The sequence below is a fragment of the Crocodylus porosus genome, unplaced genomic scaffold, assembly GCF_001723895.1.
Source record: "Crocodylus porosus isolate Cpor-Errol unplaced genomic scaffold, CroPor_comp1, whole genome shotgun sequence".
NCBI classification, from domain to species: Eukaryota; Metazoa; Chordata; order Crocodylia; family Crocodylidae; genus Crocodylus; species Crocodylus porosus.
The window spans coordinates 12,626,864-12,653,349 of record NW_017728912.1 but is presented as its reverse complement, the minus strand read 5'-3'; the positions used below and the strand labels follow the sequence as shown (position 1 = coordinate 12,653,349).

The window sequence follows — 26,486 nt, the reverse complement described above, 5'->3', positions numbered from 1 at the left end:
ACATGGCCTGTTGAAATTCTGGCTGAAGTGCAGTCCTATAGTCTTTTACAATTTATTGTGAAAACTATGGGAACAATCATGCTGTCCCCTAGTGTAATGGCAAAACCACAACAGTCTTTAATAGAAGAAGAGTCTACTATTCTTATATTAAAAAATAGAAGTCTGGTTTATGGATTCCCCTCCTTGCCTTTTTCTGACATGGTTGAAAAGATCATTAATTACAAAATATAATACAGATGCATCTATAAGGAAATCATTATGCTTATGTTTAAAAAAAAGCAACATCCATTTATATACTCTATTTACTATTCTACTTCCAAATATCCAAGCTATTTCTGAATGAGCTAGTTGTTTGACGGTACCAGAAGCAGCATTGCCACATTATTAGCTTCTCATCTGGATAACTAGCCCTAGCGAAGCACTGTGCTGCTTCCAGCATTCAAGTTAGGTCCTACAGAGCTAGCTCAGGTATCTCTGTGTGGTGCTACCTTTTGCAGTGTGCATATGCATAGCCTAGGAAAGGAATGAATGCCAAGGAATTGGTACTATAGGGAAAGATTAATTTTATTGGCCTCCCTATGCTCCTGCATTATGTAGAATCCAAGTATTAAGGAAGAAAAACATTTAATGCCGGGGAGGGGCACTGCCTTCTCAGTCATAGTCCTGTGGGCTATATTCATTTAAGCATGTCCTTTCATTCTTTCCACAGGGCTTCGCCGGAGTGAGAGCCTATCAGAGAAGCAGGTGAAAGAAGCCAAATCTAAATGTAAAAGCATTGCCTTGCTGCTGACTGCAGCTCCCAACCCCAATTCCAAGGGGGTGTTGATGTTCAAGAAGCGTCGCCAAAGGGCCAGGAAATACACATTAGTCAGCTACGGCACTGGGGAGCTAGAGCGTGACGAAGACGAGGAGGAAGAAGGGGAAGGTGAAGAAGGTGACAAAGAAAACACTTTTGAGGTAACTTTGCTTGGAACAAGCGAGTCAGAAATAGATGAAGATTTCTTCTCAGACATTGACAACGAAGGCAAGGTTGTGACCTTTGATTGGGACACTGGTCTGCTTGAGGTTGAAAAGAAATCAAAAAGTGGAGACGAGATGCAGGCCCTTCCAGAAACCAAGGGCAAAGGGGTCCTCATGTTTGCAAAGAGACGGCAGAGGATGGATCAGATCACAGCTGAACAAGAGGAGATGAAGGCACGTGCAGTGCACACAGAGGAGCGAAGAGAAGCCAGCACAACAGAGAGCTTACAAAAAATGAGCTCTGCTTCCTATCACACAAGACAAGAGGAACCGTCAAGGATGAAGAGCTGTGTGAGCAAAAGTTACATAGAGATGGGCCACAGTCATGGCAAAATGGTACAACAGAATGGCATTGGGGGAACAGAGGCAAGTATCTCTTTTCAGTCCTCGGAAGCCCAGAAAGCAGCATCTTTAAATAGAACAGCTAAACCCTTCCCTGCTGTACAGAACCGAATAGCGGCACCATTTTCACCTACAAGAAATGTGACTAGCCCTCTCTCAGACCTACCGGCACCACCTCCCTATTCCTCCGTTAGCCCACCACCTGACACCTTATATAGACCAGTGTCAGCTCCTGCGGCTAGCAGAGTTCAACCAGCGGTGTGGTCACCAACAGAACAGATAGCATCCAGAGATGAAAGGATTGCAGTGCCAGCCAAAAGAACTGGGATTTTACAAGAGGCAAAGAGAAGAAGCACTGCAAAGCCGATGTTTACTTTCAAGGAGCCCCCAAAAGTGAGTCCTAACCCTGCCCTGTTGTCTCTTGTACAGCATGCAGAAGGCAAACGAGGTACTGGAACTGGCTTTGAATCAGGACCTGAAGAAGACTACCTCAGTCTGGGAGCAGAGGCTTGTAATTTCATGCAGATCCAGGCATCCAAACAAAAAACCCCTCCTCCTGTTGCTCCAAAGCCCTCAGTCAAAGTCTCTCCTACTGCTGGAACTCCCATCTCTCCAGTCTGGTCACCTCCAGCTGTGGTTTCTACCCAGCCTCCTTCCTTCCCAACTCCAAACTCACCCCAAGCTGCGGGTCCTCCAGCAGTCAGAGCACCCCAGCCTGCTCATCATCCTCCCCAACCCCCAAGTACTCTTAAGCTAGTGGGTCCTTTTAAAGGGCCTCAAGCAGCAGTAGCAAGTCCGAATTATACACCTAAAACACCTACCACACCAATTGCTGGAGGAATGGGGCCAGCCTTTGAGATGCCACCAGCGTTGAGTGGGAAAGGAGCACAGTTGTTTGCCAAAAGGCAATCTCGCATGGAGAAGTATGTGGTAGACTCGGAGACTGTGCAGGCAAACATAGCACGGGCCTCATCCCCAACTCCGTCTTTACCAGCCTCTTGGAAATATTCATCTAATGTTCGAGCACCTCCACCTGTTGCTTATAATCCCATCCATTCCCCGTTTTACCCTCCTGCTGCTACCAAACCCCAGTCTAAGTCAACTGCAGCTACTAAAAGCACCAAAAGAAAACCTAAGAAAGTTCTCAATGCTTTGGAAGTAATGAAGCATCAGCCATATCAGCTTAATGCATCTTTATTTACTTTTCAACCACCCTCTGATACTAAGGAAGGCTTAGCTTCTAAGCAATCAAAGTTCAGCCCTGTGCCTGCCTCGAAGCAAGTTCTGTCTTCAAGACCACTCAATGCTGGTTCTCCAACTAATGTCCAGGCATCTTCAGTGTACTCTGTACCAGCCTATACTACACAACCGTGGTTCCAGTCAAATGTTTCCACCCCAGTAAATGAATCCTATGCACCTGTGGGTCACTCCACATATTCTAAATCAGAATCAGTCACATCTTCTTTACTTACTGCTCCGAGGCCAAAGTTTTCAGCTAAGAAAGTTGGTGTCACAGCTCAGGTGTGGAAGCCATCAGTCATTGAAGAGTAAATTTTGTAGCTGCAACTCACTTTGCTTGCAATGAATTGTTTGCAGTGGTGATCTGGCACATCAGGAGTGTCAATAGCAGTCCTAAGCTTACTTAATAATTTCAAACATATCACCTCAAAATTGGGTCCATTTGAATATTTGCAACACATCAAAATGGATACAAAATTTAACACATTTATGTATATTTTCACACACTTTTGTACATGGAACATCCAGAAATGGATGCATACCATTGTATTAAGTAAGCAGGACGCTAGGTTTTATGCTTTAACACAACCAAAAAGTGGCAGTGAGCAATGGCCCCTGTATTTCAAACAATCATAATATAGCCTTCAGAATTATTTGAAAATCCATGCTCTGACAGCCCAACAGTTCAAGTACCACTCATTTTAGATTTTAAAAGTGCCTTACAATAATAATAATAATATCTATTACTAATATAGCATACCAAATAAGTATAGTACTGGCCCTGATTTCCAAATGTATCCACACGGATGGACCCTTGAGTCTTCATGGAGTCCCATTAGCTTCAATGAGACTCTGCATTGGCACCAAAGGTCATCCCAGGATTGCAGAATAAGGAGCTTAATTTGTAAGTTATGTGGATCAGCTCTGATCCAAAATCATGAATTCCCTCTGTGATTTCACAGCGAATGTGCCATAAGGAATATTGCAGGGTTTGAAGAAGACTGACTTAAGGGAAGTGGTAAAAGGGTTAGAAATGGTACTAAATGTTTCATATTTTTAGGAAAATGTGAACTCAACTTGATATCCCAAGTGCAGGCATATTTTAATAATTATTTGCCTTGACTCCATCAAATAACTCCTTATAGAAGACAGTAAATTAGGATTGTTGAACAGTCAGATGGGTGAGCTGAGTTTGCAGCTACAATGTGATGTGGTATTTTCTTCTGAAAGCACAGTGACTGAGAATCAAAAGGAGACATACATGAGTACCGATGTTTGCAACCAGAGTAGACTATACCATATAAATGACCTCATCTTTCTGCTGCTCTCTCACAGACATTTTCTTGTTTTCATTTTGGGCTTTATGGTACTTCTTCCACTTTCATTCTTGTTACTCTGTTCTCACACTATCTGCCTTTATTTATGTACTATGGACCAGGAGGATCAAACCACTGCTACCATACAAAACTCCTTTTAGTTGTAGCCAGTCAGATTTTGCCACTTTTAAACAGGGCTGAATAACAGCTTACATCATGAATAGTCTAATTAAATCATAGACTAATAGGGTTGGAAGAGAACTCAAGAGGTCATCTAGTCCAACCCCTTCATATTTCATGCTGGGCACATCTACACATGCACTAACATGCTGTGGGTACTGCGCATTCAGTTTAGTACCTATAATAACAAGTACTAATCGAATGCACAGTAACCAGCATTACTGCACAGTAGCACCGGTGCATGTCTTTTTAGTGACACTAATTTACAATAAATTAATTCTACTGCGCATTAGTGTAATAGCACGGCTTTTGCTGTGATGCGCTAATGTGCAGTAGAATTAGCCTACTGCACATTTAGGGCACCTATACATGAGCAAGGAGGCTATTCCAACATTCTGTAATTACAGCGCATCAGAACAGACTCAATTAATCAAATCTGCTGGAGCGTGGTAATTTCCATGCTTCAAAAGACTCCAGCATCATGTGTATCAGCGTCCCTGTGCTGAAAAATGCCTATGGGGGTGCTTTAACTAAAGCTTGTTCAATGAGCTTCAAAGCACCCTGGCACCATTTTTCAGAGCAGGGTGCTCATACACATGACATTCTAGGGGCTTTAATTAGAGTGGCTGTTGGAGCTACTCTAATTAAAACACCCCCCCACCCCTAGAACCATGCAAAGTGCCTTAGCGCCTTGCCTACTGTGTAATACTTTACTTCTTAAACAGTCCTATGGAAATCAGTGGTGCCAATTCTGGAGAATGAGTTGTCCATTATGTGTGTGTCAAAGGCTAATAAGACATACTCACAGATTCAGGTGCTACTCTGTGAGAAAAAGTGGCAGAAGGTAGTTTTGACATGGTTGTTTAAATCACCAGCCAGCTGGCTACAAACCAGATTATGGAGCCTTTACACACACTATGGATATTTACTCACTGTCTTATTGGTTTAAATGGAACTATTTGGGTGGGGAATATTCATCTGAAGCCTCTCCAGATTAGTCCCATGAAGTTAACTTTTAATTTGTATTAAGTTCAAACTTCCATTGTATATGTGAAAAGCAAATGATCCGTGACATGAAGTTGGATTCAGAACCCTGTGAAGCCACTGGAAAGACTCCAACTAACTTCAGTAGATTTAGAATCAGGACCCTGATATGGAACAAATGGGGAACACAGTTAAATAAACCACATTTGAAATCCAATAGAGCTGCTAGAATATATAGTCAAACCAATCAGTTCTACACAGAAAAATAGAGAGAGAACTATACTGCAAACACATCTTGCTCAGGTGTGTATGGTAACAATATTCTAATCCTCTTGAGCTCTACTTCTTTCCATTCATTGTCCACTGTCAATATGCTATATTTTTCCTCTACCATTAAACTTTTTCCTTTCTTCTCTACCTGTTTGATTTTTTTTGTTAACACATGCTGACTGACAATATATTTTATGCTATTTATATTTTCCATGTAATTCAATTTCAATCTAAGCTGGACTTGTTTCTTTCTTTCAAGTATATCTTCATAATTAATTCACTATTGAAGATCTTGGTTACATAAACTACCTTAGCTAGAAATTCAAAAGATAATGTCTACTTGGAAAAAGTTAATCTATTGTTACCAAAGATATGGGTGGTATGACTAGACAGATGGATATTGCCAAAGAAATCTGGTCACTTTAGGAAAAAATAGTATGATAGCCTTATGCATTTTCATTGTAGTCTACTGCTGTAAAATATCTTTGCATATTCTAGTCACACTAAAGAGCCTTCTTAAAAAGGCATGTGACTATTAATAAAATACAGCAGTTTTTACCTCTTACTCACCAGTGCAATTCTGGCTCAGGTCACTATTTACTACAGTCATGATCAGCTGCTGAGAGGCCTGCATGAAATTAGCAGATGATCTCAGTCCAACCTCTAGCTTATAGATGTGTGCATCACCAAACAGCTGTCAGGATTGGAACTGATAGACATTTTTATTGGACATATCTCAGCAGAAAGACTAAAGAGTGAGTGGAGAGGAGACTGGTTTGCACTCTTATCTCTAAGGAGATCACCTCCCCATTAGCAGAGCATCCTCTTATTATGGTAGTGAGAGGAAGCTGTGGATAATAACAGCCGGCTGTAGTTTCCTGGACAATCAGTCAGTACCTCTTGGCAGTATTAAGTTTGCTTGAAAGAAACCGAATAGAAATAAGCATAGCATTCAGTCAATACAGCACAAGCTGAAAGCTTATTTAGGCAATCTACAAAATCACATATATAAATGCAATAAGAAGCAAAAGGCTTTTGTAGTATTCATCTGCCAATGTAATTTTTAGATTACCATCTTGGTACTGTGTGTAGCAGACAAAGGGTGGAGTCCATCCTGCAAATCTGGATTTGCTTGATGTTACATACTGTCAGTTTGGCCCATTGTAGGGATAGCAGGATTTTCTAAAGTATTTGGGTTAGAATAACAAGTCTTATTGCGTTCAGTCATCTGGAATCTAGGCCTGACTCCAGTTCGCCCCCGCCCCAATCCTCCACTCCCTTACCACACGCAAGTTGTAGATGTTTGATGTGGGTTTTGCTTCAAGCTCATCTCTAATAAGGTAAGTCATCAGCTCTTAATAGTATTTCAGAATAAGGCTATTTCACTGAACTTTTACCCACTATGCCATCTCTTGTGCAGCAGAAATTGAGAAAACATTGGAGGTGAATACTGCCATTCAATCTAAATTAGATAATGTAGATGATGTCACCCATGACTGAAATATCAAGACAACATACAGTTTATATGTAAATGACCCATCTGCTCCATTAGGAAAGTTTCATTTGGCTTTGAAGGGGGAACTTTTGCAAATAATAATTTTACCAGCCTTTGATAAAATTGTGACAAGCATTGTTACAAGAAATGCTGTAATAAGAATAACCAGATATATTGTATGGACCCACTGTGTGAACAAATTTGATTATAAAATAGGGGTCTTATTGTAGTAGCCACAATACCAATATGGTCACATGAATGTCCAAAAGTGCTTTAAGGTTGCCATGTTCCTCTCAGTACATTTAATTGTGCCACATGTATTATACTGTACCATTCAGGGTGCTTTGGGGGCTCTGTATAAAATCAGTTACTGTAATCTAAGATCTGTACATTTAGCAAGAAAATCCACTCAGACCTGTTCAAAATGTCAACAAGAGGATTCCCCTTCCAACTCCCCCTGCAACACACACACACATACAGACACAGGAACACACCAAAAATGCCTGCAGCAATTGCTAAAATATGTTGGAATGGGTGATTTGATTGTGGAATGAATCCTCTTTTTTTTCTGAGGTTGGTAGATATCCCCTGGACTGCTAGTGATACAACACCTAGATGGTGTGGTGCATTTGGGAAGAGGGGATCTCTTCTGGCTGAGGTGGGGGGCTGAAATGGGAATGGGGGGCCAGACTCCTTCCTATGACTGGCTATTTGAGCTCCTCACTGACTCTGGCAGTTCAGTACTCTCTGGGAGAGAGGCAAACCCAGCAAGACTCTCTCTCAAAATTATTGTGTCCTGTCTATTTCCTTCACAGACATACAATGGACACACTCTAGGCACAGTGCCAGCCTCAGAGGAATGAAAATGTTACCAATAAGGGTTGCATATTGAAACCGTTTTTTCTGACCACATCAGCATAACCAAATCCTGTCCAATCTTACCTTTGCCTAGAGATCAGCCTATTGATATGAGGAAGCATTAGCAATATGGTTAATTTGGATAAACATCTAATATAAAAGACGTTATATTCATCAGACCTGATAAAAAATCTCATGCACTGAAAAGCTCATCTGACCCTGTCCAAATTATGCAGTTGGTCCAATAAAAGATACCACCTTAAGAATCTTTGCCTCCTGCATAATATAACAGTCTTATTGTATGGGATAAATAAATTGAAAAGTCCTACAATTGCCAAGGCACAAGTTCCTTCCAGCCCTATAATCACTTTGCATCAGAAAGGCTTCCTTATAAAGAAGGACTTTCTTTTTTATTTTAAAGGAAACTGAGATTCTGTTGAAAGTCCAGCTCTGATAACAAACAGTGCCTACCATCTCGTCACTCAGTTACCCTAAAGTCAAAGCTCCTAAGAAGGAAATAGTATTTTTTTCAGAAACACACTTTCCTTGATTGCAAATGAACTGTTCATGGCAGGTGCTAGATGGATTCATAATTCTGAGCTTTCTGTCTATGCATCCTTCTTTGGAAAGAGCACAAACAGCAGCAATACTAGTTATTCAAGTCCCTCTGCCAATAGGCCTCAACTCTGAGCTGAAGGAACTATTAATAGCTGGTTAAACTATTTCCATCCAAACTGGGTTTTGATAGGCAACCTGGCTTTTGAGTAAATGATGTTTTCCTTGGAAAATGTTGCTTTCCCTGGAAAACATTTGATATCTTACTGAAAATGAAAGAAAGCTTGGGTTTTTTGTGTGTGTCTTTTTTGGGTGGGGGTGGTTTCCAGTTTTTTGACTATTTATCATGATGGAGAAGGGAAGGGTGGGGGGGAAAGCATTTTCTGACCAGGTCTAGAATAGACTTTATGAGCTTCTGTGAAGCTCAGACTGTTAATCCCCAGTTACTCTGCTAAGGCTACCAATAAGTATACCAATTATACAATTGGTTTTAGTGGTGTGGTCACTTTCTCACAAGGAACAAAATTTGTGAAAGTTTTAGACCACAAGAGACAACTGGAATCAATTTTCCCCCCAAGTGGTGGCATTTCCCCATGTGGCACAGATCTCAAATTTTCCTCTAGAATAACTTTATGCAGCTTCAATTAAAAATGATCGAAATACCACTATCAATATAAAGCTAACAAAGAAGCCTAAAGTCTTACCCTATTCTTGATTGGAGAAAAATAACTGATGATTAAAACAATGGAGAAAAAAAGGATTGCAAGGACAAAGATGCAACGTTTATTTAAAATGACAATATAACTATCTGCTGAAAGTAACACTCCTTCCTCTAGTCTAGGTATGCTTATTTTTTCTGTGAGGAATAAAATACTTCAAGATACCCAGTTATAATAAGATATACATGTCCTTTGGTTTGGCCTGTGGTTGGGGGCCTTCCAATTTATGTATATCAAGGCTTTTTTTTTGCTGCAAAGTATATTTGCACATGTCCATCGCTGATTGAGACCCTTCAGATAGACTGGTTCTTAGATCTTCTCCCATTTACCTTACTGACAATCTTTTCATCTTGAAATATCCACAAGTGCCTTTCTTTCCACCAGCAGAGCTGATTAGTCATCTTGCTTAAAGCCAAAGCAATGCCACTCTAAAATGAGCTTCACCTCCCTCTGCCTTGCACCTCATTATGTATCTCATTTTCTTTGGCCTGATATACTATGAAATCAGAAACAGAAGGTTGGTCTTGAAATTGCCATGCTATGCAGTGCTGCCGCTCATGGTATATACAGGTAACAGTAAATTCCTCCATCTTTTCTTAACAATTTCCATCTCTCCTCTCTGAGGAACTGATGTCATTACATTTTAAATGAATGCTAAACATAGTGAGGTTGGGCTGTGTCTATAGCTGAGTGCTACCAATATGGTGGGGTATCTAGAATTAGCTGAAAGACAGGTTGCGGGTTATAGTGTGATGCAAATAGGAAAGATAGAGATGAGTAGGAGAGTAGTCAGCTGTGGAAAAGAAGATTTGATGGAACTGTGAAAAATTGGAGCTATGGAGAGACAACTGCAAGAGGAAAGCATGGTAAAGATTGTGCATGGTGAGATAACAGTCAAAATCAGAGGACCAAGAGACACAGTGAAAGAACAAGAGGAGGAAAACAGTCACCAAGAAAGGCCTCACCATTCATCATTAGGCTGCTTAAAAGTCAAAAGGAAAATGTATTCAGGATGTATATAAAATTATTGTGAAATCCTTCCGTTTTGAGAGACTTCAATGGCTGCTTGATTTCCAACCTTTATTCTGGAGGAGTCAGGCTTATCTTTTAAGCTGAGTGTCAGACATCACCAGTCATGATATTTCTCATGAACTGCATCCAAAGCTTTCAGTTATAAAGGAATCATGTCATGCATACCTAGTACAAAGAGATGGGGAATGGCATGAAAGACTTGCTTGCTTGTTTTTGTTTTGTGTTGTTTTATTATTATTATTATTATTATTATTATTATTAGAAGCGGATTCCAGCAATAGGTTTATACCATGCCTGAAAATGAAACAGAAATGGGCTGTCAGAATGCTGCATGAGCCAGTTCTTGAAAGTGAGCCATTTCAAAAAAGGAGCCTACAAGAGGGCTCAGCTGCACTGGGAAACAATTATGAAGGGAACCTGACCTTGGAATATACAGGACCCTGTCTCAGGATACGCACTTCCTCCAGCCTCTTGCAAAGAGGTTATTGTACATTCTGAGATGGAGTAGACACCAATGAGGCAATAGCACTGGCTCCAGAAAGAAAATTGTGAGATTTTTTTCCCCTTCCTTTCTACTTCAAGACTTTTGACATTTTAAAAACATCTGCATACTAGAAAAACCTGATGCAACTTGCTTTATTAACATGCTTATAACCAAGACTGTATTGGGCACCTGCTGTTGAACTAGCAATTATAAGATTCTCCAGATACTATGGCATGGGGTTAACTTAGAATGACTCCATTCAGGCTGAAATGGGCATGTTGATACCAAGAAGGAAATTCATGACAAGATCATTAAAAAGCAAAGCAAAACAGTGGATTCAAAAGTTCTGAATGTGCTCACTGGCAGCAGCTTTCTTGTGAAAATATGTGACTGTTGTAAGTTCATGGTACGCATGATGCCAACTGTTGTAATTTCATAGCACACGTGATATCGTCTGCACTAACTTCACAGTAAACAAACATCACTTACTTCCCTGATTAAATCACAAGGGAAAAGTTCAAGACACTCCAGAGGTATGTTTGTCATAAGTGTTTTCTGGGCCAGGTACTTAACTTTAGGAAGTTTTTTTCCCAAGCAAATGATTTATGGGGAAACACACACACATCCCAAAAACTCAATGAAATGTTAGTTTGGAATTATCTTCTATAAGAGTGGGCTCAAGTCCTCTCATGCTACATTGGAGTCTCTCACTAGCAATAACCAATGACAGTGCCACCATTGTTCTTGGCTCCGTTTCCTTCATCAGTGTGAACAAGGATGATTTGTGCCCTGAGAATTATACTAGTCAAGCTTGTGTTTCTTGGCATAATATTCAGGGAAGAAATAGCCTTTTTCCAGTGGTAGTAGTTGAGCAAAACTCCCATTAACTTCAGTAGGATATAAATTATGTTCCAACGCACAAATGTAGCTCCCAGGTTTTTTTATTTCAATTGGCAAATCAATCATTTTAATTTTACATTTGAAGTTAATTTTTCCATTATAAAATTGCAGTGTCAATTTGAATGATTAAATTGGAAAGTTGTTGAATGTGCCCAACTCCCCTACTTTTGACCAACTTGTCAAAAGACCACTTTGTACAAAGAATGAGAGTTATTTTTCTCTCTTGCAACCCAATTCTGTCCTTTGGTACAAGTATTCAATAGCTTAACCAGGAGTGGTCAACCAGGACAATAGCTCTGGGCAGCAAACTAGGTCCCTTCCACCCACTGTGACAATCCTTGCTCCCTGGTCTCTCTTTCGCACTACTTGTGGCAGCTGGTGGCAATGAAATCAGCAGCATGAGTAAGTGCACAAGTCACCTGTTGTCACCCCTACCAAACTTGCTCCCTCATTCTTGTTTCCTAACTGCAGCCACTGCTTCTCTCACGACAGGATTTGCACCTTGTGGCAGTTGATGGTGATAGGAATCAGCAGCAAGGGGATGGGGTGGCAGGTAGGGCAGGTGGGCACAAAAGTGAAAAAGCAGAGAGGGCTGTGGCAGCAGCAGGTGGCTTGGGCACTTCAGAGAAACAGCTCAGAGACAGAGGAGCTAGGCAGAGAATGGCTACGTTTCCCCAGGGCATTGAGTGTATCAATCAGAGCTGTGTAACAGTGTGCATGAGTGTACACAACCTTATCCCTAGAACTTTTGACACTTTTCCCATATCAAGGTATATAACTTAAAATGGAACCAGGGTAGTTTTAGCTCCGTACGCGGTGGCAGGAGAACCTAAAAATGTCTGCTTAGATGTTGTTTGGATTCTGTTTGGATAAGCAACCAAGTTGGGGTACTTATCCCAACCTTAGCCACAACATCGGCTGGATATACAAACCTGGCTGGCGAATCTCTCAGTAAAGGACAGCTTTGAGAGGTTTCAGGTGCGCTCTTGTTGAGCTGTAGTCAGCAAGTGCAGAGGTGTGACAAAATGACTGACTGAACAAAGTGAGTCCCTTCATGGTGGCTTTCCATTGCAGTTCCTGTTTCCTTGAAGGATGTGGATGGCAGGCCGCTGTAGTTCCAGGATTTCGTTAGAACGTGTATCTATAAGGTGGTATTTTTGTGCAAGGAGGGTCAGCACTTGAGTTGCATTGAGTATCACACATATGGGAAAATACAAAACCAAGGATTTTTTTTTTTTAGTGTGATACAACTTAAGTTTAAGAAGATGATTTGAAAGAGTAATTTGGTCATCCCTTAGGATTACTGAAGGGACTGTGTTGAGGCAAGAAACTGGCCTCATATCAGTATATTTGCATATTATACACTTGACAAATTGTTCTCAGAATATTATGAAGGTTGTAAAAAAAACAACAAGCTTTCAAAAGAAATGCCAGAAGTATACCTGTGTTGTCTTATTTCATCACCCCCTGTGAGCATACATGATGACACTTTTTAATCACTTCCTAGTATACACGATGCCAGCTGTTGTAACATCATAACATTTGTAATACTAGCTCTTCCAACTTCAGAGTAAACTAACATCACCTAATCCTTTGATTCAATCATGAGGAAAGAGTTCAAGAAACTCACAACTTATATTTGCCAAATGACCCACAGGCTGACCCCTGCCTCATTCAGCATTTGGGATGGATAATATTCACTCAAAGAGCAGCTTGCCTAGTATTTATTTTGTCCTTGTGGTCCCATGCCTTATTTCCTGCACATTATATAAAGGAAGCTTTGTGACCAAATTATTCATTTCCTCTGGGGGTTTCCTGAGATGCTCATCATTGTAATATTTAAGTGCTTCACAAGTGTTGATGAATGTTTAGAACATCCACTGGAAGATGAAAGGGTGGCATTCTCCCCATTGTACAGACAGGAGCAGAAGCACAGGGATAGTAAGATCAGATGTATCCATCAATTCTGGGTGCCTGGATCCCGGATCTGATTTTTCAGAGTACTGGCACTTCACGTGTTCAAAGCTCAGCTCCCATTGCCTACAGCTGAATGTGTCTTAAGTTGAGTATTCAGAAAACAGGTAGCACATAAGTGACCAAATTAGGCTCTGCATGTGAAAAGTATAGGTTAAGTGTCTTTTCTAGTGGCACAAGGAAGGATGGAATCCATTCCACAGAGCACAATTCAACTGTCTTAAACAGGAAATCAGCCATTCTGTTCCTGCACACCCCTGTCTCATTCATTACACACCTCCCAATTTATATGACAAATGAAGTACCTTTTAGATAATTGACTCTTTTGCTTCATAATCCCAATTCATCCTGAGAGCATGTCCAGCCTGTATGTTGAAGAAGGCAGGGCTTTTTGGGAAAAAATAGCATGCGAGTACATAAAAGAGTATAACATAATGCATATGTGCAAAGGGGTGAATTAAGGCTACAGAGGAATTCTTAATTCTAGCATTTCATGTTTTCATAGTGCTTGACTTTCTAGCCTTAGCAATGGTCTTCTAATGTCACTGTGCATGCATATAATTTTCTACGTTTTTAAAGAGCAAAATGCAAAACCAGGAATACCCTCAGGCAGCATATTGAAATCATTTCATATGCTTATGCAGCAGGGTTGGGGCCACTGCACAAAACTCTGCCACTTGAGCTAACAAAATAACATGACAATCATACATAGTCAGTGCCCCTATGTGGGCCAGCACTAGAGAGAGATGACATGCATTGCCTGTATTTCACCCATGCTTGCTGGAGAAATATTGAAGGAATATTAAGATTCAAGAATCTTGGGTCCCATGTCTGGCTTTGGAGAGAAGTGTGCTTGAATGGGCACAGATTCTTCTGCCCCATTCGTCCCAAACATTTCTCTGCTGTTCCATCTCTTCCAGTCCGTCCTCACCCTGTCTCTTCCCAATTCCTGGATCCTTGTGCATGTACTATTCTCTTTGGGTAGCCAGATCCAATATCCATTTCTCAGGCATCCCATCCATGTCCCAGTATTCTTGACTGGCAAACCTTAGGCTCACCCCTGTAAGCTCCAAAGCCTGGTCTCTTTTTCCCAGTCTCCCTTCTTAACTTTCAGATCCATTTCCCCCTGTATTTTGACTGCCAACATCCCCCCTCCCATCCTCCATCTCCTTATCCTGTTTTCTTGTCCTTTCTCTTGTCCTCTTCCTCTGCAGTTCTTCTCACCTCTGCATTAAAATCAGACAGCTTCCTTATCAGCCAGGACCCACCAGGGAAATCATGGAAAGTCCAGGAAAAACAGTAACCTTGCTCTCAGTCCATGTACCCAGGCTAGGCTGAGACCCATCATAACCCACAGGAACAGAAGCTGCAATTGCAGAGGGTCCTGCTCCTGCTCAGCCTTCAGCTGGATTATACTCAATAGCTCTGGGGAATTGCTAGCTAAAATTTAAGAATTCTCTGCTTGGTGTGCGTCACATTGTACAAAGACTTTTAAACTGGTTGAATATGGACATGTTTCCATGAGGATATCAAAAGGCACATCTATGACACAAAGACCACTTCTTGCCAAATTCCAAAAGCAGGAAGTGCTGGAGCCTTCCAAAAGAAAAGGGGCAGAATTTTTTCAAAATGGATGAGACACCGAATTTTTGCCTGGTCTTGCTCTGTGAAACAGCTGAAACCTTTGGCTGAAATTAAAAAAAAAAAAAAAATCAGCCAGAGCAGAAACTTGGTGCAAACATCTCAATACTGGCAAAATTATAAGCAACTGAAAAAAGATGCCTTCGAGAGGAACTGTGAGGCAACTTGAATGATAGCCTTTGTTACCAGCTCCATCCATAACATACAATGCACTCTATATTTATGGTTTTGTAATTTTGGAAAGAGGTCATTGATGTATCCCCTTTATTTCTTTGCTTATTTAAAATTGCTTCATTGTTCACAGAATAGACAGGAGTCATAACAAGGACTAGTTCCTTGATTGTTTTAGGAATACATATTCAGTAAGAGGCCAAACCTGCTTCATCTTCCATGGCATGGACAAAGTTGTGCATGTTTGTGTGTGAGGAGAGTGGTGAGAAGTGATGCCCCATAACAGTTGCTCAGCAAGGGACCACAGATAGATGCTTCTGTGGTCCCCAATATGTACTGTACGTGCAAACTTGCTTTCTCCCTCTGCACCAGCTTTATACATGGTGTGTAAGAAGAATGTATGTGTATGATGTATGCTGAGGACAAGGACAGCACTGGGCACAGTGCACAACAGCCACTTAGAGCAGAAATAGTTACTTTGGACAAAGAGGAGCCGGAGATTTACACCTGGGGCAGCTGATACTTGGCCTTCTGCTCTCAGTGAGAATTTGGTCCATAAGCAGAGTCCAGGCTGTTAAAATCATAACTAGTTTTCTAGACAGAATACAAGCTGGCCAAACCCATAAATGGCACCTGCTTTCAAATGTTCTTCGGTTTCTCAGCCTTGTTAGACATAAGCCGTGACATAACTGCTTAGTGTTTACTGCTAAACTCCAGAAGGTGGCAGCAAATGCTCTTCCCTATGACAAACTCACTCTTTCAAATCCTAGCTTTTTCACTGAAAACAGGGATCCTTGAGCCAAAGAGACTCCAGTCTCTTGCAGATCACAAGCCTCACTTTATTTTGTTTTGATAACCAGAGACTGATGAGTGTCAAATGGCACATTTCCTTCACTTCACTGAAACAGTGATTGCTTGTGCTAAGTCAATGTCTCCTTTACATGAGCTTAGTAGTGCTATGCTTGTACTTCCTTCTTGTTTCTCGTTGTTCCTTGTAAACATTCACAGTGTTTTGGAGTAGTTAATGGTTAAATTTAACAGCTTTTTTCCTCTTCACACACCCCTACCCAACACAAAAAGGATATAATGGTGGCAGGTTGAGAGCATCAGGAATTTTATGACCTGTTCCTGTTCCAATCACGCATATAGGCAGTGGCCTCACCCTGTGCTGTTCCTTTCTGGACAACTATGACCAATAAACATGGTCTCAGACATAGATGGCCCTGAACTGAAACCAGAGATCTTAACAGTTCCAAACTTAGAAAGAAGTAGGTAGCATGCAAGTCTGACGTCAGGCAGAAGGCAGGGCAGGGTGGTACCTTAGACGTTAATAGTTCAAAGAGACATAGGATTTGTGAGTGGCAGCCTACTTCGTCGGATGCTATAACAAAGGCGGGTGTCACCTATAAAAGCTTAGGCCTCTCTGAACCAGTTAGTCTCTAAGGTGCCATCTTGTCCTGCCCTCAGTAAGAAATTTAGAGTAAGTTTAGAAAGAGGTCTGAATTTTTTTCTAATGGATTGAACAAAACACTGAGATCAGAACAGCTTTGAATTTGGAGGAAGCTTGGATTCTGACATGGATTGTAGGGTGCAGGTCTATTTCTAGTGCCCGTGGATGGCTTAACTGCTTACTTTGCAATGAGATGAAAAGCCGAAGTTTTGACCTCTTGGGGTCATTAAGTGTCCCTACTGATTCTGGTTTTATGTTTCAACTGAGACAGTTACATTTTGCCTGTGTAAGTCACCTTAGAGCAGATAGGATTTTTTTCTTTTTTTTCCCCCTAAATGTATTCAGCTGTCTTATTTAACAGTGTTAAACAATTGCTACCATTTGCCTCAGAGCTGACTGCTTTCCAGGGACAGATGAATTGTGCTGCTATGTATAGTTTCATTGTCAAAGGGCTTAGAATGAAAAGTGCTACGGAGATCATTATAATGTTACTTCTTCATACCACCATAGGTGCAAAGATATTACTACAGTTGGGAGAAGGGGGAGAAAGGGTTCACCAGAAAGTGGTATAAACAGGGCAGTAAAAAGTCCCCGTCCCCCCCCCCAGGGCTATCAGCGTTCATCAAAATTCCCACAACATGGGTAACTCGTGTCTTTGGACCCTTATAGTATGGAACAGCCACACATCCCCTGGACAAAGGGAAATATTAAAATTCAAGTAGCCCAGGAATGCCAATATAACTGAGTAAATTACTAGAACTGTATCTTGTGTGTATGATTCAGCTAGAGTTGGCAGTGAGTGATACAATTAGCAAGCTGCATATAATGTTGAATACAGTGCTGTTGTTGATGACTCTTATTGACCTAAATGACCCAAAACAAGGCTCTCAGCAGCCATAGGCATATAGCTGCTCCTTCTGCTTCCTTTTTCCTTACTCTCCTATAATACTTGTAAATGTCACCTAGATGCTAATGCAAAAGGGAACTGAACATCAAAGGCATGGATGCGGGATGAAGGACTAGATTAAGAAAAGATTAAATGACTTATGAACCAAAGTTTATTTTGGAAAAGTGAGTCAAACAGTAGGGAGTCTAAAAGCTACAAGATTTCACTGAGATATAGTTTCTTAAATGCCTAAATCATTTTGAAAAACGGGACTTAAGCTCCTAAATCACCAAGGTGCTTTTTGAAAATCATTTACTTGGTCTCCTCAGTTGGTAGGAATGGACACAGTCCCACTGAGATACAGTGAAGAGTCTGGCCTAAAAAGTTTAGGCACAAAACATGTGACAGATTTCCCTTTTAAATGAAGTACTTTTATGTAGGACATTCAAATATATCTCAAAGGTAAAGCCACTGTGAAAACAGGTAAAGTTCACTAAATAGTATCTGGCATTTCCATATGAATTTGGGGATGAAAGAGACCTTTTACATGCTATTTACCTTTTCAACTATTTACACTGTTTTCTTAATCTGAATGCTGCAGTGCTTGCCTGTCATCATATTTGTAACTACCAGGAAACTTGCAGTAGTACTTAGCTCCTTGTAATACAGCCTTTTCTGAATTATTACACAAATCAAATATACTCACACACTTTTATGTGTATATGCACACACACATTATAAATAATTGTGTTTACACTGATGCACCTCCCTAAAGTAATTATTAGCTCAGTTAGGGGGAAAATCACTACATTTGTTTTAGCATGTATGAACATACACTTTCAAAATGTTACAGATGTTTATGGCACAATAAACACTTGCTTTATTTATCAGTTTAGAAATAGTTTGCATTTTTAAAATCTCTGTTAATGTAACACAGGCACTTAATCTCTTCACATACATGTTGACAAAGCCAGCTGCAGTTTACGAGGATTCCATATGGTTTTGATGGACAACTCTTATTTGCCTTTCATCCTCTTCCTACGTAAGAGCCATTGCCTCCATTCAGTAACAAGTCCAAGGCAGTTGCCTGAAAAGTTTTGAGCACAGTTTTGGAAAGGCACAAGCTAAGCATGGTGTGGCAATATGTTTTTGCAGCACAGTGTCCTTCTGTGATGTTACAACTTGACAATGAAAGCTTTACAACAGAAGAGCAGTAAGACAGTCTGTGATTACATTATAGCTCTTGGTAATTTCATCTGAGGGGTCTTCTGTCATTCCCTTCCTAGCTGCTGGAAAGAAAAGGTATAAGGGTGCTGCTATCTGAGGAAGAGAAAGATATGATGATTTCCTATCAATTTACTTATTCCTTTCTCCATTGTCTCATGTATGCTTTGGATTCTGTATATTCTGCTTACCAGGCAAAGAAAACAGATGTATTACTTCCACTGATTATACCCCTTTATGCTGTCTTCTTTAGGACAGCTCCACCTCAGCAGGACCTGCTTGAAGCTCCTCTTAGCTCAAAAGTCCTTCTGTCATGGATCAGGCTCTCCTTCTTATCTTCTGCTTGTATCTGGGCTTGGCCCCTGGATGGCTATCTGAATTTTCTGGTAGGCCCTGGGTTCTTCTTGACTCCTTTTGTTATGTGGGACCTATAAACCCACTACAGACCAAGTACTTTCAGAGCCAAGGACATTAAAAGAGATGCTTGAGGGATTTAAAAGAACATAAGATGTACAGAGTGGCACTATTGCAGGTGTCATTGTTCAGTAAATGAACAGTGAATTCAATTCATCAGAGGTTGGCTTATGATCCTTTTTGTCAGTTCCAGGGTTCTGAACAGACCCTTGCCGTTTGAGGTCAGTATGGGTATAAAATCTAGCTCCTGACCCAATTCTAGCATATTTTAGGTCAAGAGCTTTGGTTCAGGCCCATCTCTCCTAGTGGACAAGAAATCATTGTAATGAGAACAATATAAAAGTAATCAATCCTCTCCCAGCCTTTCCCAGGGAGAAATACAGGACATGTTTGTGTTCTAACAAAAGTTATACTTGTCTGTAAGTCATTAAAGACCCGTGTTCCAGACTCTGTAAGTACATAGAGCTTTCTTCTCCAAAGAAAACAAAGAACATATAACCACGGGATAGTGACAAGGCAGAAAAAAAACCGCTGTGTTCTTACTCAGGAACTAGAGTAAATCACTGGAAAATCATGACTCAAGTCAGTTCTCAAAATTATGTGGTTGTATGTGCAAATATACAAACACACGGTGTACCAGTTGCTTCATTTCAATCATCACTACCATATCTGTCACTAATTGTAATCCCTGGAAATCATAGTGGAAGGCCCAGGAATAAGTGGGCATGGGAACTAAAATGCCCTGTCCTGGCTTGGCACAATGGCTGTATATATTGAGAGCTTATTTTATTAATTATCTGGATAATGAAAGAAATCCAAAGTCTGACCCTGCATTACACCACTGTAACTTCTGTGAATCCTCTGAGATACAGATTTAATAATACATTTTGGATTTGTTTCTTTTATAGTTACACCTGTTTACACAGGCTGATTTCAAAAGAACTAGCAGCTCCTAATTTTCATTAATGTGAGTCACAACAGATAGAAACAGGCCCAAGTTATTTAAATTCTTCTGAACTTTAAAAAATCAATAACAGAAAGAACAAAGAGAATGGAACAAATTATTTTCTCCTTTTTCTATACTACAAAAGGTGACAGCTATTTCTATTCAGCAAGTTTTCAGTCCAAAATAATTGAGGTATTCTTTAGCAAAAGATATTTTCTCTTTCTAGGAATGTCAGGCTTTTCTCAAGTCTCTGTTTTGCTTAAGTTCAGCACAGTCATCACTATTCTCCCAAGTGACATAGAGCATTTGTCTGGCTCTCTCTTTCCTCAAAAACTGAAGGCTCATTCTTTGGGGACTGTAAGGAGGATTGTGCCCAAGACACAAGGAGATGATTGTAGTGGCTTATATGAATATGGCTCTTTCACTCATACCAGAACCAGCTAGCTATGTGATGATATGAGCCTAAGGTAAGTAAATAACCCAAACTATAGCAAGACCCTTTCCTTCCTCCTAAGTTACTTTTCAGAATGGTGGGTTTCTTTAATCATCGTACAAAGAGGTGCAGATGTGTCACCTTTTCCAAATATTTCTTACATTCGCTTTCCAAACAAGTTATCTTGGAAAAATCCTTCCCCTCCCAGTTCTTTTGCTCAGGATATAGAAAGACATCTTTTTTAATGGAATTAAAATGGATGAGCCCCAGCAGAAAAGACCTTGCACTACTCAGTCCATCCTCCAAGGAAGGAGAGGTTGCTTCTTTGTTTTCCCTTAGCTGATGAAAAGGAAGCAGGAGCATTATTCTCACCGGTATTTCAAACTTGCAGAACTGAGTACCATTATCAGGTAGGTGTCTACACCTAAGCCAGCTAAAGGGAAATATTAAAATTCAAGTAGCCCAGGAATGCCAGTATAACTGAGTAAATTACTAGAACTGTATCTTGTGTGTATGATTCAGTTAGAGTTGGCAGTGAGTGATACAGTTAGCAAGATGCATATAATATTGAATACAGTGCTGTTGTCAATGACTTTTATTGACCTAAATGACCCAAAACAAGGGTCTCAGCAGCTGAGGAAAATTTCTGCCATCTCTCTGGTCCAAAAGACACCATATTTTTAGATCACTGACCTTTCTGTCTAGCAGTTTAAAAGAAATTCTCAAGTAAGGCCTGTCAAGTCTGAATGTAGAAATTTCACTCAACCACTTTGGAAGACAGTTCATTTGTCAGCTCTTTCAACCATAGGCTCCATTGACTAAATCACTCTTTACCTGGGAGGATGGAAATTATATTTTTAAGTATTCCAGATGATTCATAAATCACTGGAGTACATGTACATATAATCTGAGTTGCCACCTTTGATCACCAGGTTCAGCTAAATTACAACCATTAGGCCATCACATTGGCAATGCATGCTTTTTTTCTGGAAACTGAATCTGGTTGTCAAAACCCTGGGTTAATCTTTTTTGGTCATATCACATGAGGCGCTTACTGCACAGTAGCTTAATAACATTGCACAGTAATGTGCCGGTCAAAAACCATACTAATACGCTACAGTGCAGTGTTATTAGGCTATTATGCAGTAAGTGTCACTAAAAAACTGTGCTCCGGAGCTATTGAGCATTGAATTAGTACTTGGTTAACCAAGTACTAAACTTAATGCACAGTAACTAGAGCACATTAATGAACGTGTACACACCCTGTATTAATAGAACCCCTAGAACTCTTCTCCAAGGTCATTTTTCAGCTCCTTTATTGTAGTTTTTCTTCAACATAAAACATGATATAACCAAGTTTTCCTTAGAAGTTCTCTGCACTCAGAAGCAGCATCTGATTTCCAACAAAAGTTTATTTTCTGAACATGCTGGATTCTTAAATTCTTTTTCCACCAACTTTAGATTTTAAGAGCTATAGTTCCCATTTCATGAGCTAGAGAAGTAAGACCACTTTTCCTATATAGGGTATTAAATAGATTTCACTGTCCTAACAATCGGAAATTAAATTCTGTACAAAGAAGCTTAATTTCCTCTCTACCAGGGTTCTTCAGACCAAATATCTCTGTATTGGATATCTTCATTGCAGCTACTTGGAGATGTCTGGAAAACTCCAAACAGGACAGACCTAGCATCTTCACTGACTTTTTCAGATTCTTAATACAACAGCTCTATAAACAGTATCCTTCCCCCCTCACTTATTTCTGGAAATATACATGATAGCAATGGACTTGAAACTCTTTTGCCTGAACTGGAGTTCCATTGAATAGAAAGGGGATTTATTTTATCTGTTCATTAGAGGTAGCAATTTGGAATTCTCCTGGAACCAGTTAACTCACCTGGTAGTCTTACTACCCTTCTTTCCAATTGTCTCTCATTATAAATAGTTTAAAACAGTACATTTGTGTCTTGTTTGACTAAGAGTGCTTTTTAAGTGCACACCCTCGCAATGTTCCTTTTTTGCCAATTGATTATATGGAGCATACTAACCATGCTTGCTAAAGTAAATAGTGGGTGTGTTTACACAAGATGCTTACTGTGCAGTAGCCTAATAAAGCTACGCAGTAGCATGCTGGTCAAAAACTCTGTTAATATGCTACTGTGCAGTGTTATTAGGCTACTGCACAGTAAGTATTAAAAAAACTACTGCACAGTAGCATGAGTTACTGTGCATTGAATTAATACTTGGTTAACCAAGAACTAAACTTAATGCACAGTAACTAGGGCACATAAGTGAACGTGTAAATGCACCCAATATGTGTGGAACTAGCTGAAGTGAATTCTTCTGATGCATAAAAGGAAGAAAGAATCTTTAATTTTGTGATTGTCTTTCTGGCATCCGTGACTGCCAATGTTAACCTCAAGAACACCCCATGTGTCTGGACTGGCACCTGACAAGTAAGGTGGTCCTTTCATCAGACAAAGATCTGGAAAAAGGCCAACCCATAGTTAATGATATGATCACTTCACCTATGGGCAAAAGTTATATTTCCCATTTACTTAGGGTCATAAAGGATATGTTTTGCCTATCAAAGGATATGTTTTCCTATTCTATTTAATGTGCATATTTCGCTGAGTGCTGAACTCAGCCTTGTCCTGATGTACGGAAAGTGATTTGATTTGGTGATCCACATACTAGTGGAGGTGAAGGCCTAATAACTATTTGGAGTTTCTCTCTGGTGTTGGGAGGAGCTGGTAATTAGCTAAAATAAACGGGAAGGATTATTGTGTTACAAAACACAGGTCATGAGATCTGCCAAATCTTACTTTGAGACTTATGTCTCAAAGTAAAGTAAGTCTCAAGTAAAGTAAGTAAGTAAATTTACATAATAAGTAAACTTACCATGTAAGGCAACAGCAACCTGCACTGCTCTAGGCAGGCTGCCTTCTAAACCAAGAGCAGTGAGGTCAGGTCTGGGTGGCTGGCTAAGCAGCAGTGGTGGCACAGCCACTTAGACTGATTAACCTGCTTGCAGTGCTCTGTAGACACAGGCATACTGCTTCTAGTGCAGTAAGCTTAAGGGTAACACCATGTAGCATAGTAAATTTATTGTGTAGGCATGTAGGTATTACTTTGACTCTGGTTTAATATTTTCATGCTGAGCAGCTACCAAATCTACTGAGATGAATGAGAGGCACAGGTGCGCATCACTTTTTAAAAACTTGTCCATTCATCTCTCATTTCCTTTTCTCATATTTCTGCATCTCTAAAATAGAGATAAAAAAGTGCCTCAGGTAGAGTTCAATAAAGGGTTCTGAATGCCTCAGATCCTTTTGTGATAGGGCTGCAAAAATGTGATGTCCAAATACTGAATCACAAATGGAAGCATTAATAGTACCCCTGCAATGCATATGTTCTGACTCCAAATAATGGTGATGAGTTTTTGATCAGCCCTGTGGTCTTTGAGTTGTGGAAGCTAAATAGGAAAGGTAATTCAGGCCCATGTTTTTGGGTGGAGACTTAGCAAAGCTCTTGGCCACTTAATCTGTAATTTCATAAAGGATCTGGGAGATAAAAGCAGTTCTCAGACCTCCGGATATGAATCAGGTGTTTAGCAATTAATTTAAGAACCACATGGACAGAGACTGCTTACTGAGAACAATGTGGTTTGTCTGACGCATAGAGAACATTTAGCACACATAGGGAAAGGTCATACTTGTGCTGCATCTTGCCAAATGAAGGCTGCAAAGGACAAAACCCTCCTCATGAACAGAGTTTTTGTTTCAAAGTGCTGCTTTACTAAGAAGATTAGGATTTGTGAAATGTGAATGGATTGCTCCTACCAAATGGGTCAGAATGTTCTGAAATTTTGAGGGCACTGCCTTTAAAACCAGCCAGGTTGAATAGTGGCCTATCACAATATTAGGCAAATTACTGTATTGACATTTGTAGTGCTTTTTATTAATTGCGTACCCTTTCCTTCTATTATAATTAATAGTGGAGCAATAGTTTTACTAGAAGAGAGGTAATTCTTAATAAAAGATGAATAAATACAAGTTCTTGGATAGTTTTCTTGGATTAGGTCAGTTACCAAACATAACTACGTTTGTTCCCGTTTCTTAGAGAAAGTCCTGTAAAAGTGCACAGACTGATCATACTTCATTCTTTCTTTATTTTCACTCACTGGAAAGGCTTCCTCCAGGATCAGACACATTACCAAGACTGCAATAGTGGCATGTCTGTACTACTGCTCTTTATGCCTGTTGAGTAACAAAGGACTTCTGTCTCTTAACCTGTTCCCTTTCCTAAACACTTGAGTATGTTCTGTCTCTGTTCTTCTCTCTTCTCTGCTTTGTTTTTTCTCATGAAAATTCACCCAGGGAAAAAACCCCAGGATTCATAAAGGATGTGGTGTCAGGGTGTCATATTGAAAAAGTTCCTGTCCTGTGTCATACATTAGCATGCCAACAGCATGCCGATAACCAAAAGATGACTAGTTTCAGTTTGGAAATAAAGGGAAAGGGGTTTTATGTTTGCTGTTCAATGACTGTAGTTACAATCAAGATTTTATTGTTCCTAGGAGAGAAGCAGCGGCCGTTCATTGTCACTTCCTGGGAGACCTTCGCTCACGCCTCGAGCCATGTCACCTTCTTTTCCTGTCATCTTCCAACCTGCCCCAGATTACTTCAGCAAACCACCTGGAGCAACTGCCCGGTCTGGCAAGAGATTAACTCCCTGGGAAGCAGCAGCCAAGTCCCCCCTTGGCTTGGTAGATGATGCTTTTGGCCCCCAGAACATTCAAGAGTCCATTGTTGCTAATGTAGTCTCAGCTGCTCGTAGGAAAACACTCCCGGAGCCACCAGATGATTGGAAACAGAGAGTTTCTTATGAGCCTCCAGCCCCAAGCATTCATGCTAGCTTAGCCTTATTTGGGAGTAGGCAATCTGGTATCATATCTCCACCAAAAAGCACCATGTCTGCGCCTAGCTGCACTTTCCAGCGTGGCGCTAGGCTCCAGTATGCATATTATGGCCAACGATCCCAAGTAGAACCTGACACGATGTCCATGGACACCAGGTCTGACTATGGCCTGTCAACAGCTAACTCACACTACAATACACATCCAAGAGGATGGAGGCACCAAACATGAAAAGCCTGATATATTCTCCCTTTTTCCAGATTCATAAGCCCTAGACTCCAGTTTGAAAAGAAAAGCTAACCTCTCTGGGTGTTTTTTTGCTGGTTTAACCATCTCTGAATTGAAGATATGAGGAGGCGGTCTCAAAGGGTGAACAGTTCTCATGCTGCTTCAGGGCTCTCAGCTTCTAGAATAGTTTCAGTTTTATTCCCAGCATTAGGATATACCACATTTTGTTTTGCTTTGTTTTGTTTGAAAAGGGCAAATTTTCATGTGTGTGCCTTTGTGTGTAGGAGGGAAAGCAAATGACATAGTACAAGCCACAGGCAGGAAAAGTTTAGCTGGAATGAACAGAAAAATATTTACAGATGAATTAATGAAAGAATATTAGGGCACTTTTTTTTAAAACAGAATTTTTTATTCAACTTATAGATGTTCTCAATATATTCAACATCTAAATTTTTAAGTATTTTTTCCAATCCAACTCCAGAATTTGGAAGTGATTAATGGTTATGGTAGCCCAGTTAATTTCCCTGTAAAATGTTTTTGTCTTCAGCAAAAGGACTGTAGCAAAATAAAGTATTTTACTTTACTATGATCAGTCTAAAAGGCATCTATAGTTGTGGTAATTGAAGATCTGTGACATCTAGATGTATGCTAATGTCTTCAAACTGGGCATTTCAGCGAGACTTCAAGATTTGGGTTGCAAATAAATGTGCTAACAAACAACTGAACAGGACATTTCTTTGAGAAATGTATAATTTGCTGAACATTTAGCATAGCATAGTCTGTTATGCTAAAGAGCTGAGTAGCTATTC

The 26,486-nt window shown here is 40.2% G+C and overlaps 1 protein-coding gene across 1 annotated transcript in view; it reads left to right on the top strand.

The window, feature by feature from the left end:
- Positions 1 to 26,224, top strand: part of SYNPO2 (synaptopodin 2) — a 141,280-nt gene extending 115,056 nt beyond the window's left edge. The window contains exons 4-5 of the mRNA XM_019534046.1: positions 710 to 2,883; positions 25,111 to 26,224. Of these exons, the coding sequence (XP_019389591.1) occupies positions 710 to 2,883; positions 25,111 to 25,680 (2,744 nt within the window). The 3' untranslated portion in view covers positions 25,681 to 26,224. The remainder of the gene's footprint in view (positions 1 to 709; positions 2,884 to 25,110) is intronic.
- The last annotated feature ends 262 nt before the right edge of the window (positions 26,225 to 26,486 follow it).